The sequence below is a fragment of the Puntigrus tetrazona genome, chromosome 25, assembly GCF_018831695.1.
Source record: "Puntigrus tetrazona isolate hp1 chromosome 25, ASM1883169v1, whole genome shotgun sequence".
NCBI lineage: Eukaryota > Metazoa > Chordata > Actinopteri > Cypriniformes > Cyprinidae > Puntigrus > Puntigrus tetrazona.
The window spans coordinates 5,641,247-5,658,344 of NC_056723.1; the positions used below are offsets into that span (position 1 = coordinate 5,641,247).

The 17,098-nt window shown below is 38.0% G+C and overlaps 1 protein-coding gene across 2 annotated transcripts in view; it reads right to left on the reverse strand.

Moving 5' to 3' along the window:
* lrp5 (low density lipoprotein receptor-related protein 5) overlaps positions 1-16,001 on the reverse strand; it is a 55,287-nt gene extending 39,286 nt beyond the window's left edge. Inside the window, exons 1-5 of one of the 2 annotated variants that reach the window (XM_043227707.1) lie at positions 15,778-16,001; positions 7,501-7,701; positions 6,787-7,006; positions 2,988-3,185; positions 431-627 (exon numbers count right to left, since the gene is read on the reverse strand). In XM_043227707.1, coding sequence (XP_043083642.1) covers positions 431-627; positions 2,988-3,185; positions 6,787-7,006; positions 7,501-7,701; positions 15,778-15,859 — 898 coding nt within the window. In that variant the 5' untranslated portion in view covers positions 15,860-16,001. The remainder of the gene's footprint in view (positions 1-430; positions 628-2,987; positions 3,186-6,786; positions 7,007-7,500; positions 7,702-15,777) is intronic. The other variant, XM_043227708.1, reaches the window with a different exon arrangement.
* Positions 16,002-17,098: the final 1,097 nt, after the last annotated feature.

Sequence of the window (17,098 nt, forward strand, 5' to 3'; positions counted from 1 at the left end):
GACGACTAAGGTGGGGGTGGGATCGTGCTGGGACTGTTCCCCGTCTCCACTGAGGAACTGTGTTTATTTGTTCAGAGTGGAATGCAGGACACTTGAAAAATTTCATTCCCTGAGAACTATTCTCCCCAGATTGCCTAACGGGCCAAAAGGCTGATACTTTTACAAAGAGACAGTACAGTAAGTGCTGAAAGAACGACCTAAAAATTTTTTACATGGAATGTGAAGGATCTGACCTGAGCCCAACACTGAAGATTACTGCTCCTTCACAAACATGGCTTGTGAAATTTTTATGGGTATTACAGCTTCAAATCAGCCTGACTCTTGGGGCCAGCACTTAAACCTCATGGGTCCTGGGATAAAATGTGTATTTTGTTCTAGTTTGATAAAAACCCAACCATCTATCAACTAGTGTTGAGGAGAGTAGACTCACTGTTGGGCTGCCGCTCTTGGCCCAGCACCTGGATGTCCATCGGCGAGTAAATGCCGCTGAGAATTTCTCTCCGTTTCTCTCCAGTGTATTTGTTGCAGGCGTGGATGGATCGGGTCTGCCAGTCTGTCCAGTAGAGCGTCTTTTCATAAAGCGTGAGGGCGAATGGGTGAGTGAGGGAACCCTCCACAACGACCTCCCTGTAAGCATCAACACATACGTAAATACACACCCCACTTAAATGATCAACATTTTGGACGTCGGATGCTTTATAAGTGATGCATAACATGACATTTACCATGTTTAATTGCTACATTCAGGTCCCCGGTGCATGTACCAAATCAGAAAACATGAACAAGAAAATTTTTTTTGGCAAGACTTTCTCTGCAAGCTTGTGAAAAAAATGGAAAAAAAAAAAAAAAAAAAAAGTCTCTTCAAAATAAAACTCTTTTCCAAACAAACTTCCATATAAAAGAATCTAAAAATATAAATATATCGAGAGTTTCCAAAAAAAAAAGTTAGACCAGCACTGATGGGTATAAACCAGTCTGGACCAGCTAGGAATGTCTATTCTTTCAGCAGGGAACACACATTCCAAGCCGGCTTATTTTATGAATCCAGTTGGAATTCTTTATATGGGGAATAATTCTAGTACATGTAAGTTAGGGACTCTGGTTGCCCTACATGTCTTAATTTTAAAGACATAAGAGGCCTACAGGTATTACTCTTTCCAAAGGCATATAGAAAGGGAATTTAAGACCACAACAACAAGCCAACAACATCAACTGAGGACTGAGGTCTTTTTTAGACCCTTCAGGAAATCTGGAGCTCATGCGAAACCGAACCAACCCCCCCCCTTCCTTTGGGGCCCGTAGGACTTCTTTTCCAAGAAGAGGGGGGAATTAAACAAATCAGGCTGTCATCGACCTGTAAGACCGCATCTGTTTCGGTCGTTAGTAGGGAGTCATCCCGTTCTGTAACTGCACAGCTGCCCTTATTAAGTGAAGTTCCCTCGGAGTCCATCGGAGCGCCGCGTGTCGCGTTTGTCCGGCCGAACGACGGCCTTCTGAACCACCGGACATAAATAAACAGGAGCGGATCAAAGCAACAAGTGTTCAGAACCGTAGTGCCGCAGTATTCAGAGAAGCGTCGCTCATCAATCACAGAGCTGTAGTGGGTCGAGAGGGGATAAATTTTCCTGGTTAGGTCAGGGGAGTCGGTGTGCGTGAGTGTGCATGGAAGAGTTAGACTTGACATGTTGTTCACCCTCCCGATTTTTAATAGCGTGTGACGAACAGGGGAATGGGGGAGGGGTGATGGAGGGGGGGTGTCAGCACTCTGGAAAGGTAATTACAAACAGATTTTTCACAGCTTTTGACGCACTCTTGGTAGTGACGGGGGTGTCTGAAGCCAGGAAACTGAAAAGGCTATTAAACAAAGGTGTTCGGTTCTTTTATTTTACAAACAATCGAGTGCAAGTGTTTGAAGAAAAGTGCTAACAAATTTACATTATGACGTGACACTGAGCAGAATCCCACCGAAGCGTCTATTCTTCAGCCAATTCTGTGCGAGGACAGCAGAACCTTAAATTAATTGTTTAATGTCACAAGTGTCATTAAGAGGCCGGAGTAAAGTATGCACCACTGATTCACAGAAGTACAACTGCTGTTACTCGGGTCTAATTCAGTCAAAACGAACTTTGACAGAATTGCACTAATGCACTGTTACACAACAAATGTGGACAAAGTAAATTATTACGTGTAATAAACATTAAAGACATGACATGAAAGGTTATGATCTGAAAATAAAAGGAACCAAGTATCAATTAAAGAATAATAATAATATATATATATATATATATATATATATATATATATATATATATATATATATATATCATACTTCATACTTTTCAGATCAATAAAACATCAAACAAAAAAAATTATAATGATACAATTATAATAATAATATAAATTTTCCAAAATTAGTATTCATTATTATTATTACTAATTGGTGTGCTAGTAATGACACTTAATTTAAATCAGTTCAATATTTTTTTTCCTTAATGAAAAACTGGAAAGGCTACTTTAAAAACAATGACAGAATCACTCATCACGTCTCCATGATATTCTGGTCTCCAGATATAGGTCAGGTTCCTCCTTCAATGACGTCTGCTGGACTACAGGCCTAGCCAGACCATACGACTCCTGCAGATCGACTAGCAATGCAAATCTTAACATAGCAGAGGGTCCGACATACCTTTCTTTATTGAAGTTGCTACGAAATCCTACATACACAAAAGGAAATGTAACCCTTTGGCTTGGGGGCCTGAATCATACCCATAATGCCAGGCGGGATCGGGTTACAGTGGTATATGGCACGGAGGTCATCTCAAGTTAAGAGTGGGCGGAAGTAGGGAGGGGGTCTCAAACTGGGCCTACGTGCAGGGAGTGTTTGGATTGGGCAACAGACTCCATACTATTCTGCTTCAATCCGAATGGGAAAGGGAAAGAAATAGGAGATGAATTGAGAATAAGTGTGAAAGAATAGGGAAACTGACCGAGCCGTTCCGTCCAAGTTGGCCCTGTGGATGAAGCTGAGCTTGGCATCCGCCCAGTAGAGTTTCTGCTCCTCGAGGTCGATGGTCAGTCCATTGGGCCAGTAAATTTGCTTCTGGACAATTATTTGTCGACTGCTGCCGTCCATTCCCGCTCTTTCTATTCTTGGCTCTTCCCCCCAGTCAGTCCAATACATGTACCTGAGAAGAAAAAAAAACAGCATCAGTGAAAACTAGTCAACCCTCCAACTAGACTATGAAAATTCATAGTTTTCACATCCCTATTTGCAAGAAGTATAACATGCAATCAGTAACAAAGAGCAAACAAACTCAAGTACAGCATGTTGTGGAGATATTTGCAACGGTTTACGTACTGACTGGAAGCTGCTCAAGGTTAGGCAACATGGATTTGGAGTTAGACTAAACAAACGTTTCAAGAGCAGGCTGTTTTCAAAGCAAACCATATCAGTGTTATATTTGCCAGAGCCTGTCTCACTTGAAACACTTCATATGAGAGAAACACAACATAGCAACCAAAGCAAGGCACATGCTCAACAACTCCAAACTTTTTTTGTTGGCAAAAAGCCTTCAAAAAGTGTTCAGGAAATACTAGCAGTCAATTCCAATTTGCATGAAAAGAATTGTAGTGTAAACTAACCATACTAACCTAAAAAAAAAAAGGAATAGTTCACCCATAAATAGAGCTGAAAGATGAATGTATACTCAACCCAAAATTGTTATATGGCTCATCCAATTTGGCATCATCAAAACTCAAATAATCACATAGTATACACAAAATTCTTTATTTTTTTAATTTCTCATAGCAGCTTAGTTAGCAGTACAAGCTGCTCTATATGGACATTTTATTTATGGGAATATTTTATATTTTATTTAGTTTTTTGGTAATAATGAAAAAAATTAAAATAAAAAAAGAAACAAGTACAGGAGCATTGCATGATTTCTAAAAACAAAGTTAGATTTTTCCCCCACACAACTCAACCCCTAGTAATGGTTAGGTTGTTTTATTGTTTTACGCCTTCCTTAACCAGAACAATGCCCTGTTCATGCTGTAAAGCATCATGTGTGTGAATATAGCCGTTTTTGTAGGTCACATATAGCCTATTAGATTTTAAAGCGAGGAAATATGACAACTGAAAAATTATATTACAGACCTGCAGCTAAACTATATCCGTAACTTGTCAAAATTCCACTCAGTTGTCTAATCGATTTTTAATTAAAAGAGAAAAAAAATGGTGGAATGCACACCAAAAAGATGAAAAAAAGACAACTGGGGGGAAAAAAAATGCATGAAGGGAAGCATTCGTCCAGGAAAGCCGTGATTACTTGTAGCGCACAAGCTACGACAGCAAGCGTGTCGCCAACGGAAACACTTATCAAATCTCATGCCAGCAGGGAGACCAAGCATGAAAACTCAACCAGCCCTTCCTCCCCTGAGATGCATCCTATTAGCTTGCCTGTGGCTCCAACGGTTGTGCTGAATTTTTCTCAATTAGGAACTTTAGCATTACACCGCTGTCGGAATCTGATGGCTGACAGAACAAAGAAATGCTTGAACAATGCTTTTGCAGCAGGCCGTAACAAGGACAATAACTCTGTAGCGAGGTTAATAACTGGGACTTTGACTTCAAATTTAGCAACTTATTAGCAAGTGGATGAGTCAGAATGGTTGGCTAATTGACCAACTGTCTAAGAAAGTTTAAACGTATAAGCGCCACGGATAGAGATATCACACAGGAGAAATTATGTGGTGTAATTTACTGGCTAAAAGTTGGTCAGATAAATTCACCGTGTTGACAAACAAGTTAAGATTTCACCTTAATGAAGTTAGCGCAATGGCTAATATTGCTAACAGCAGCTTTAAATCTCTAGGAAGCTACATTTGTTGTATGTATATAACCGTGTCTATATGATTATCAGCACATTTTTAAAAACAGACAAACAACCAGCTTGGCATCTATGGAGTGCGTGCGAGCGGGTTTGTTGAGATTTTGTCTGTGTTATAAACAGATATAAACCTGACACTTGGCCACGCAACAGAGAACATCAACTGGAGCCACCCAATGAAAGGAGATTGTGGAATGTCTACAGAAGATGGCAGAACATCTCTAAACGTTAAATACCAGGTACATCTTTGTAGTATAACTCCACACAAAACACTTTTGTCAGATATTTGGATGTGCCATGCCTGTCTGGCTAGAAAAACTGGATTTTTTGTTCATACTTTAAAATTCAAGAAGAGTCAGCAAACTTAACACAGCAATAAATAAAAAAAAGACCCATTCTTTTCATCTGATGGTAATTCATCTTTTCACTCCTCCCAAGCCTCTTTGGAGAATGTGAAAACAATGAACGTGTCTTGAGAACAGACAAACATAATTCAGGGGCCCCTGCATGCGGTTGCTCTCACTCTGAGGGGGTTGTAAAAAGCAGAGCCCCCCTTTCAGTGATCTGAAGCAGGGGCCCGACAGAGGTCTTGGATCTCCACGGTAAATCTCAACTCAAAGCTCTCAGGCGGTGACAATAAGAAAATAAAAATGCATGAAGCTTATATTAAGTAGGTCTGCTCAAAAACGCCAGACATTAACTTTCGAATTGCAGTGTAACTGGAGAACGGATCTCTCGGTCTGAACATTTTAAACGCATTGAACTTCACAAAACAGTCAGCTAATGTTTGAAAAAAAAAAGCAAGCGGTATGGATGTGTTTCTTTAGGCTACAGGCCAGGAACAGTGTCTGGCTCCATTTTTAATGTCTTCATCATACAACGCACAAAGTGAAATGCATTGTGGGGAAAAATGTCCCAGCTCTTGGGTGTCATAAATACAGAATGAGCTAAAAGCCTTGTGCTCGCAAACGAAGCGGACGATAAAAATGTTAAAACTCACAGTTCAGCAGCAGTGCATTTACATTTTTTTAACCTCAACTTGGGCTGTCATGACCGCAAACAGACTGACAGACTATCAAGGTTGTTTTTTTTAATCACTTGTCTTAAGAGTGTATGCTAAAGGTGTATATATGTTATTTAGATGTAACTTTCATATTTAGAAATGTAACAAATTCAGTATATATTTAGTCTAATTAATCAGTTTTTATATTTATTAAAAGTTTTACTTTGGGTGTGATTAATCCTTTGACAGCACACATATATAATTTATATATATATATATATATATATATATATATATATATATATATATATATATATATATATATATATATATATATATATATATACACACACACACACACACACACACACACACACATTTTTGGGTAAACTGTTCATTTAATTTAATTCACTGATATCATTCTTAAAACTGTTACCATCCCACAACTATAAGACACGACACAGACAGTGACTCCCATTACCTAACATGTTTCAAGCCAAGTACGTGCATACAAGCTAAGCCAGGGCTTAAGTAATGCGAGTGAGAGCGATCTCTCAGAACTCAGGTTACATGTTGCATATAAACACGCCAAGTCGCCAGCAAAGTCGGCGCGGACACACAAGTGGAATCTACTTCGGGCTGGACACACGGCACCAGAAGAGTGAAGGTTTGTCATGCAGGAACTACACGCCGCACAACAACAGGAAACAGCCTGAACGCTACGTTGCATCCCAATCTCCCTTTTCGGGGGAAGTGGCCTATAAATAAACAACCAGGCCACGCATTAATGAACGCTGGGGGTCAAGGGTGGAAGGACGCATGCAAAGACCACCCACTGAATGGAGGATGAGGACGAGACAAAGAGGAAATGAGATCAGAGAGGAAGGAACTCACCTATGAGCGGGGTTTAACGCTATCGCCCTGGGCTGGTCGAGATCTTGCCAGAAGAGCACCTTACGAGAAGTACCGTCCAGGTTGGCCACTTCGATGCGGTTCGTCTCCGAGTCGGTCCAGTAGAGTTTGCGTCCGAGCCAGTCGCAGGCTAAGCCATCAGGAGAATCCAGGCCTGATACCACCACCGTCTGCCCTCTGCCCAGTGTGGCCTCCTTCATAGCTGAAATACAAGGCCTCCATTCAGTTCCACAACAGTATTATCAGTTTAAGCATTCCCCAAATGTTTTATTCTGCCTCCAGATAATGCTACAACAATTTTGCTGTGCTACAGTACGATTGCTACTCTCAAAAAATTATTTATATTAAAATACAGTCTTACATTAATGATAAAATGGAGCCAAATGTCATTGATTTTCAGCTGTCTCTTAAAATATGTAGAAGCATTACATTTGCCAATATTATTTATATAGTTTTCTTCAATTTAACAGTTGATTTTGGATATTTAATTTAATTTTTGAAAGATTTATTTTTGCTGTTTTTTGCCCAAAACTCAACAGCTATAGATAAGTATCTGCTTGCTGGCCACGAAGCTAATAGAGGCGATTTTTAAATTACCTTTCTCGGCATCTAGATTATATTTAAAATATAAAGAGAGAAAAAAAAGTAGATTATTTCCTTGCTAGTAATTCCAAACCAAAAAAAAACTGATCTTACAGATAGTAGAGAGGTTGTAGTAGGTCTGTTTGATGGCCTCTTCACTGACATCCGTCCAGAATATCAGGCCCTCTGAGAAGAGAAAGTCCACTGCAGCCGCATCCTCAAGATCGCTGACAACCACTGCAGACTCCGTCCGGCCCACCTCTGCATCCACCAGCCGGACGTCCCGCCGGTTGGCAAAAAGCAGCAAGGGAGAACCTGGAGGGAAAAAAGTCAGATTGTGACCAAATGTGGGCAAGATTTCATTTCACTTGGTGAAATCATCTGTAAAAAAACGAGGAACAGACGATAACATTTTCGTTGCAAATTATGACTCTGCATTTCTGCTACCAAGGAATCTGCCGTTTCAAAAAACTTGCTTCGTAATCCGCTCCGTCTGTCTGCTGCAAACCCAGGCCCCCTGTCTCTAAATAATCAGTGTTTTTCATGAACTCGTCGCGCTAAATGAGAGGCACATGTGACGCTCTCTGGGGAATGAATAGCAGAGGAAACAACGGAAATGTCTGCCCTTCATTTTGGCACCCAGACATCTCCACGGGGAACGCCAGTTGGCACCTCGCGCCCGTCTGCATGTGCCAGCAAGTGCCACTCACGTCCCAGTCAATAACTTCCAGGGGGTGAGGGGTGGAGAGGACATATGATGTCATTAGACGCAGACACAATGACTATGGTGAGAGTGCTGAGAGCTGGGACGTCCTGCTGTGGTTTACCAGCATGCCACTTTACTAAGAAGCATGCCACCATCAATAAGCAACTGCGCGTTTCTGTTATTCGCAGTGCTGCTATTAATAACAACATGTAAAACTCCTCACAGGTAAATATTATCCATAAAAAAGCCTAGTGTGTCACATTTGGTAAGCAAATTTTGAAGGCCACTTGAATTATCATCAACTTTGCTGAAAAACCGGTTCTACTACATGCTTACTGTCGTCTCATCGATGTAGCGTTTTGTACCTTTTAGTATCATTCTAAAATTTAACTGCATCAATTATGAGATCCATATTCTCCAACATCACACTGTGAGGCTGACAAATAAAACAAATTGCTGATTTTACGCTCTTAAAAATAAATGTGCTTTAAAAAGGTTCTGCGCAGTGATACCACAGAAAAAAAAAACATTCAAAATCGAGGGTCCCTTAAGCTGGGCTCACGCTACAGGAGTTTTAAAATCCTAACCGATTATGAAATCTGGTTTCGGCGCACACATAAGGAGAATCTGCGCAGATTATCTTCCATCGCTACAAGATTTCAACATCGTGGCGCATCACACACCACAAGATATTATTATCAGACAGTCCTGTTACTATAAAACTATCTCCACTTTCCAAAAGAGCCGTTACAGCAGCTGTTTTGTGGTTGCAAATTGGCTATAATGAAAGTACTGATGTAATCATATAACCTTCATCATCCTGATTTAAATATCTTAAATGTTTGGGATGATCGGGCGGCCTCAATTTGTGCGCAAACAGATTGTGAGGAGCAAGATCTATCGGTGAACACCTCACATTACCATCGGGATCGATGAAGCTGCTAGAAAACATTTTTCCTCCGATTCTCACAAGGGGAAAATAAGGGCTAAATCAGGCTAGAAACACTATATTGTGAGCCAGGCTTTAAAAAAACCCAAAACCCATCTGCTTCTTACCTTTTTAGAATCTGGAGAACTTTCTTTTGCCACAAAGAACCTTTTGTGAAACAAAAGACGTTCTTTATGGAAACATTTAGATAAAAAAGGTTCTTCAGTGGCGTCGTGAAGCACCTTTTTAAAAATGTATTTCAAAAGAAAGTGGTTAAACCTCTTGTAAACAGAAGTTAATGAATTTGAACCATTCAGTGCCAGCATGATTTTTTTCTCACCTATTTTATCAGGATTGCCCATCTGATCATTTAGAAAAGTAAACAAACTAGATGATTTCAGACATCATTCGTATTTGTAGCTGCAAACTTTGCAGCATGAGTTACGCGCAAAAATTTAATACCTGTGATTAGAGGTTTGCTTAAGAGGCCAACCTAAAGTATGAGCAAAAGTAAAAGCAACTCTTGCCTTATTTTGAGATTTCGACGATCCTAAAGTGGCATTTTCCATCACGTGATCGCAGCTTTCTGCCCAGGCCGGCATCCACTAAGCAAGCAGTCTTATGAGACTAAACAGTGCAAGATATGTGATTTGGTGTTATCTAAAAGCAAACACCGCAACAATTTTTGGCTTGAGGGTTATTTTATCAGCAACCACCAGGAAGGAAAACCACCAGCATGTAGGTGTCCTGTAAAGCTCCTCTGAAGAAAAAAAGGTGCGAGCGAACCACCACAGATCTCCTACATTTAAGAGTCATCACATTTTACTTTATGAATCACTGGCCAGCTGGGATAACATAGCAAGGTCTTTTAACTACAGACAACTATAAATACAACATTCACATATTAAAAGAGTGGCTCCAAACATTGAAATATTGTGACTGATTAAAAAAAGGATTAAAAAGTAAACAGTTTGTTTTGTAGCTATAATGTAAATATTAAAATAACATTATCAACAAAGTTTATCAACAACAACAAAAAAATAAAGCATCTTTAACCACTATTTTCTCCACATTGTGTGAAAAAAATAACACATTAGGATAGGATGCATAACTAAATGTATGCATTTTAATTATTTTATATATAATTTAGTTTATACATAATTAAATTATATGTACTTAAACTGTCAGCCCTATTAGTTTAAAGGTGGAACGCAAATAAACTTTTACAAACTAACAAAAAGTCTTGAACATCAGTGAGCGTAATAGTGTACATTCTGTAATAGAGTCCAAATTATTGGGAGGGGTTCAAATTCACAAAATATGCTAAAACAAAAAGAATGAAAAAAAAAAAACGTGGGACCTAAAAGATTTTTCTGAAAAACAGTAGGCAGTTTAACTGTTCAGGAAAAACAAGGGACTCGTCAAAAATAATCAAGCATGTATAAACATTCTTTTTTATTCAATTATTTTCTCTTGTGGCTTGTATGCAAACATATTCTTGTGCGAAACATCTTATTTAGGCAAGCACTAAATGCATTTTGATCCCATTTTGCAGATGTAAAGTATATGTATTGTAAACGTTGACTACAACTGTATGCATATTAAGCAACTGCCAAATATAAACACCTAAGTCAGATTTCATAGATACTTCTCTATATCCTGGGTCATTTATAACAATTAAATAATAATAATTAATAACCAGTTCCAGGACAAATTACCAAATGCAAAACCAAACGTTTGAAATAAGCTTTTCCTAGTGATCACAAACTAAATGCCCAGCTATGACCACAAGAAGTGTCTTTCAATTAAGTTTAAACGCAACTTTAGCGTGATTTACAGTTGTATACACTTCATGCAAACACAGCACTCCGTCTACTAAACAGTGACAGAGGCGTGAAGTAAGCAACAGACCCCACACATCAAACAATAATCGGCCGTCCTTGTTCCGCCTGGCCCAAAGATTGTTCTTCAATCATCTAGTACGCCTCTTTCACTCCCTTCTTCCATCTTTCCGACTACAAAGACAGATGTATTTGAATCACAGTTGAAAAGGAGATGCGGGTCTATTCTTTCTTCTTATCAGCTTCTTCAAGCATATACATATTCCACAGTTCGGTGGGAGTATTGGCGATGTACGCGACATTTAAGCGGCATAATTGCAGCATATGCTTCCATCTGCACAGAAAAGCCTTTGGAATGGTCCAGCAGAGCCTGGGAGGACTCTGACACCTCCTTCCCCGGCGAGCACAGAGCAGTGGGGATTAAAAGATAACCTCGTCCCAACAGCTGCACTGTTTTATGAGATCACACAGACCTCTGCGGCCCAAATGTGCGAGAAAAAACACCACCACCACCAGCATGATGCAGAAGAACCACAAGGAGCCCCCCTGCACCCAAACAGACTAGATTGCTCACTACAGTTCATTAGTTCACTACAGTTAGTACAATCAAACACATTAGCTGATGGATAGCTAGGCTATAGTTCAGGAGAAGTAGATTTAGGGGTAGTCTTAGGGGTTGTTAGGGCTGGGCGATATATATCGATCAATTTATTATGCGTGTCATCAATAAAAGCGGTTATTTGATTATTCCATCACCCGTTTTAAAATGGAGCGCCAGTTAACAGAGCCGTAGATCACTGACAACTACCCTGAAAGACAGTGATCTACAGCTCTATGTAGAGCATAATATATTGATAGAGATATATATATATATATATATATATATATATATATATATATATATATATATATATATATATATATATATATATATATATATATATATATATATATGTATATATATATATATATATATATATATTGCCCAGCCCTACTTGATGTTCCTTCTAGGTTTTTCAAATGTATTGTCGTAGGTCTTTTAATAAAGATTATTAACTTTCATTATATTCATTATAGATAGATTAACCTTAATATTTACCTCAGACAGACAAGTAGACAGACAGATAGCCTTAATATTTACCTCAGACATAAGTAGATGGACAAATATACAGACAGATAGATAAATAGACTGACTCAGAAAGAAAGAGACACAATCTTAATATTTACCTCAGACAGACAGACGGATTCAGAAAGACAGACAGATATACAAGCTTAATATTTAGCTCAGACTGATAAATAGACAAATAAACAGATAAATAGACATAATTAGAAATAGAGATATATACCTTAATATTTACCTCAGACAGACAGACGGATGGATTCAGAAACACAGACAGACATAAATCCTTCATTTTTTACTTCAGAGTGACTTGTTTTGACAAACTTTATTTTTCTAGTTCAACTTTTTGCAGATCTTTCCAGATTTAGACCCCAATTAGAAGCCACTCAAACGCTAGCGAAAGGAGTTTCTGCAAGTTCACAACTTCTGTGGACACAGATCTTTGTCACAGAGCACATCTGAGCTCACTAAGAGAAAGAAAAGGGAAAACAGATGAACTCCAGCAACTTAGTAATGGTTTTAGAGGCAACGTGCCAGAGATCTAGAGGACAAAAGCAAAGAGAGCCTTGTTTCAATGGACATTTGAACACCGCGGCTTACTAGAGGAAACAAAATCAGTCAAAGTCCAGCAATAAATTTCAGCCGCTGCGTGAAGATTGGTAATCTCCCTAAACAGACGTCCCTAGGAGAAATCATTTCCAGTCTATACCCGAGCACCCATATGACTTAGGAACTTCCGCTCTTCTCCGACTTTTGTAGTGCCAGGAGGGGGAGTTGAGAGCACCTGGGCCCACCGGGCTCCTCCTTTGTAGAGGAAGAGCACAAAGAAACAGCTAAAGGAGTCTGAGCTTGTCACCAGAATTAACCGTCTTCAGAAGGGAGGAGAACAAAAGAGGCTAGAGGTCTACGAACACGTGAAAAGTCCTGGAAAGTGGGTAAAAGAGCTTCAAATGAAAAGCTCAGCTCATTTACTATCTCTGCTTTCTTCCCCTGTCCTCAATCTCCTTTTACCTACCTGAGCTGCCTGATTACGATCAAAACTGGTCGCTCACTTCCTCCCGCCCTTATCAGCAAGAGACCATACAGTAAAGCAAGATTGTGTTAAAAAAAAATATAGAAGTATGCAAACATTTTTTTTTTTTTTTTTACTGTGAACTCTGAGACAACTTCCTATGATCTTAAAAATATTATCCACACCTATTCATCCATCAGGTCTAAACTGCCTACACTTTTTTTTTTAAATAATGATAATCTTTAATCATTTAAAAAAGTCCTGCAAGTCCAGGATGAAATATAGGGACTGTTTGATACATTTCCTTCCCATTTCCCCACCAAAAAAAATCCCTTCATTCAAATGCAAACGTGTTTAATTAGCTTAAGAAGTGATTGACATTGGCAGTAAGAGCTTGACAATTGCATCAAAAGTTTTGTGGTTTTTGTTATGCTAAAATTCAACAAGGACTTTTGTCGTTCACGTGTGTTGAATTAGCATTACACGTAACAGATTTTACTACACCACATTCATCTTAGAATACACAAAAACGGGGGAAAAATGGTGTAAAGACACTGGGTTACAACTTATTAAATTTGTATTAATACTACTAGAAAAACTCCAGAGACGAAGCTCTGACATTTGCAGCGATGCTCGCTGCCAGACATTTCCAACCTTGCATAGTTACGTGTCAACAAATCGCTATTGACGTGACCTGAATTAATGCGTTTTTTCACAAGAAACATTTAAGAACACCAAGCCCAAACTCCAAAGAAAAATAACATTACGGTCTGTTCTCAAAATTGCAATATAATGGCTGGTAATAGCTCAACAGCGGCTACAGACAATGCAGGCCTGCAATAATTGAAGTACTTCATAAAGCCAAAATCAGAACATTTCATCCAAGAAGAAGTAGATTTTGTTCCCTCGCTCTTAACAATAAAGGTTCTTCTGTGTTTTTTGGCACCGGTAAGTTCTTCACTTTACAGCTTTTCAATTGGGTTTACTGTTCTCTAAAGCACCCATATATAAAGAGAAGAATTATATTGTTTGTTGTGGAACCTATTAAAAGGTTTTCCAATAGAATCAGGCTGTAAAACATTTTTGGATCCAACTGGAACCTTTATTATTTACAGGACCGTATTGAATTCATGTTGTTCTAACAACTTAGTAACACTATATTATGACTTTTAACACAAGTTCAATCACCAACCATAAAAAAGCTTAACAGAACACGTTGATCAGCATTCAAATATCTGAAATTTCACATTTCTTACAATTCGAATGCACACGATCCCATCGTCTTTCCATTATTTAAGCAAAGACTTCTCGATTAGAAGACTAGTCTAATCATCTTAAGTGAAGAAACGAATCATCTTAAGGATTATTTATGCATAAATAACTCAATGAGACAGAAGAGTAGTCTGAGATGAAATGGACCACATATCTGTCTGTAAATATTTGGGATGAAGTTCTTAATAGAACATAAACAAATATGAGTTAAGGCACATAATATGACTCAATCCATCTGAATTAAACCATTCACACGGTTCTGCTTCCTTGCCCCAGAAATAACACCAATCTAAGTTCAATCTCTCTCTCTCTCTCTCTAGGCGTGAATACAAACCATACAAACCCATCAAACCAGTAATGAGTACATGGTGTTAAAACTATAAATATTTAAGCACAGGCCCGTTTGAAAGGCAATTTCTCATCAGCAACTGTCACAGGAAAGTTTTCAATGACGCTTCTTTATAAGGCTACGATGAAACTATATGATATTAATCATTTGTGTCAAGGTTATTTCCATTTGCACTCGTATATAGTAGCTATACAAGCTGAAAATTAAAAAGCGTTTAGCCTTTCTTTTATAATCTGTATGCATCTGGTATTCGTAACATTGGACGACTATCATTTTAAGAATTTATTTATTACTCTGCAGGTCCATTTTAAATAGTTAATATGGTGAAAGACTAGAAATGACGACTAGTTAATGGCAGACTTAACATTTATATATTTACATTTTAACCTAAGCAAATAAACAAACTACCAATATAGACGATTAGTAGGTGTTACCTACAGTTGTTTACATTTTAATTACCTGTTAAGCACTAGTAATATCTGTTTAGGTTATTGAAAGTTATTATGAGGTGTATAGCTTTTTTATTAGGGGTCTTTGAGCTGCCTGAAAGTCTTTAATTTAATCAACTTTAGCAGCGTTTTTGTTGAAATTGTATCGTTATGCGCCAAATTGTGTCTTAACACTTCGGATGAAGGTCAGGTAAAAAAAAACCGTCTTTAAAAGAGTTTTAAAACACAATTTTATAATTTTGCACTCTTTTTTTCAAGCTGTTTGACATCCGACACCACCGAGGCCTCCATAACACACAACCAGAGCGGTTTACAAGCCCTATAAGCTTAAAAACTCCGACCAAACGTGTCAAACACTATCAAAAAGTTGCTTTTTAGTTTTAAAGCTTCAACCCGATTTCCAGAAGCGCACATCTCGTTTAACAAACCCGCAGCGGACTGCAGTTTAGTTCAAACGAGCTCAACTTTAAGCAGACTTAACTCGCTAAAGCTTGCTCTCAAAACCACAGCAGCATTTCTAAAAACACGCAAACGATCAAAATACAGGCTCGCGCGAAACAAAACAAAATGCGCCAAAGTTTCGCGAAACCTTACCCTGCGCGAGTTTGTTTCGCGCTCGTGCGTTTTACTTTGTATCACATTGTTCGCGGTGATATAATGACTCCAACACCTCAGAGCCGTAGGAAAAAAACTCCACAAAACTATTTTACTCACCGCGAATCGCCGTCAGACTACAACAAAGCAGCAGCTCCAGCAATAAAATCTCCATCGCAAGCGCTCCTTGCTTTAATTCCATAATCCCAGGTCCATTTCTTCGAGGTATAGGTGTTAGGAGAAAGTTTGTAGTCCGTAGGTCGATCAGTCGGACTTTTTTTTTCGCCCGAGCGACTCTTCTAGCGATAGTAGAGGAGGCACGAGGAGGGGAATGACTGACAGCGGAAACTGATCGACGTCACCAAGGGGGATTGGATTGTGCGGCGCTGAAGCGCGCTCTCGATCTCTCCAGACCGTCGGAAGAGCAGAGACGCGCAGAGAGACGCGCAGGGCTGTGATCTCTCAGTCAACATGCAATAGTAAAATGCTACTGTAAATGGATAAGTGCATTTTTTATTTTAATAATGCACTCCGTGGATAAAATTAGTCATATATATATATATATATATATATATATATATATATATATATATATATATATATATATATATATATATTTTTTTATTTACTTATATTTACTATTTACTTTTATTTACTTATTTATATATATATATATATATATATATATATATATATATATATATATATATATATATATATATATATATATATATATATATATATATTTTTTTTTTTTTCATGCATTATAAAACCATAAATATAAATACATATGCAATTTTTCATGTAAATATTTTAACATTTTTACACACTCACTTGTGTATTTTATATATATAGATATATATAGAGAGATGCATAAATGCATATATATAGAGAGAGATGCATAAATTCTGTAAACAAAAAGTTATTTTGAATGCAAATAAACATATATATATATATATATATATATATATATATATATATATATATATACACACACACACACACATATATATACACATGTGTGTAAGTGTGCATGCATTTTGTTTGCTACGTGTGTTAACATGATGGTGTTTTATGTTTATGTGTGTATACTCTTTCATTATGTTATTATTGGCTACAGTTGCCGGAGAGGCCAATCTTGATGAACTTTCATTCATCATGTGGGCAGCCAAAGCTGTTATCAGTACATTTTACAGTAACAAACAGATTTTAATCACTCAAGCAGACCGAAATATTAACATTATACGATTTACTGATATACACAAAATGACAAATAACGTTCAAAATGTCTAATTGCTTTCTCGTAACCAAGACACGTGTCTACAAAGAAATCGGCTTTCATAAATAAAGCAACTCAAACAAATGTTCACTGGAATAAAAAGTAAAGTAAAGTAAGCAGAGCAGGACAGAATTGTTAAACTGATTAGAAATCACCGTTTCT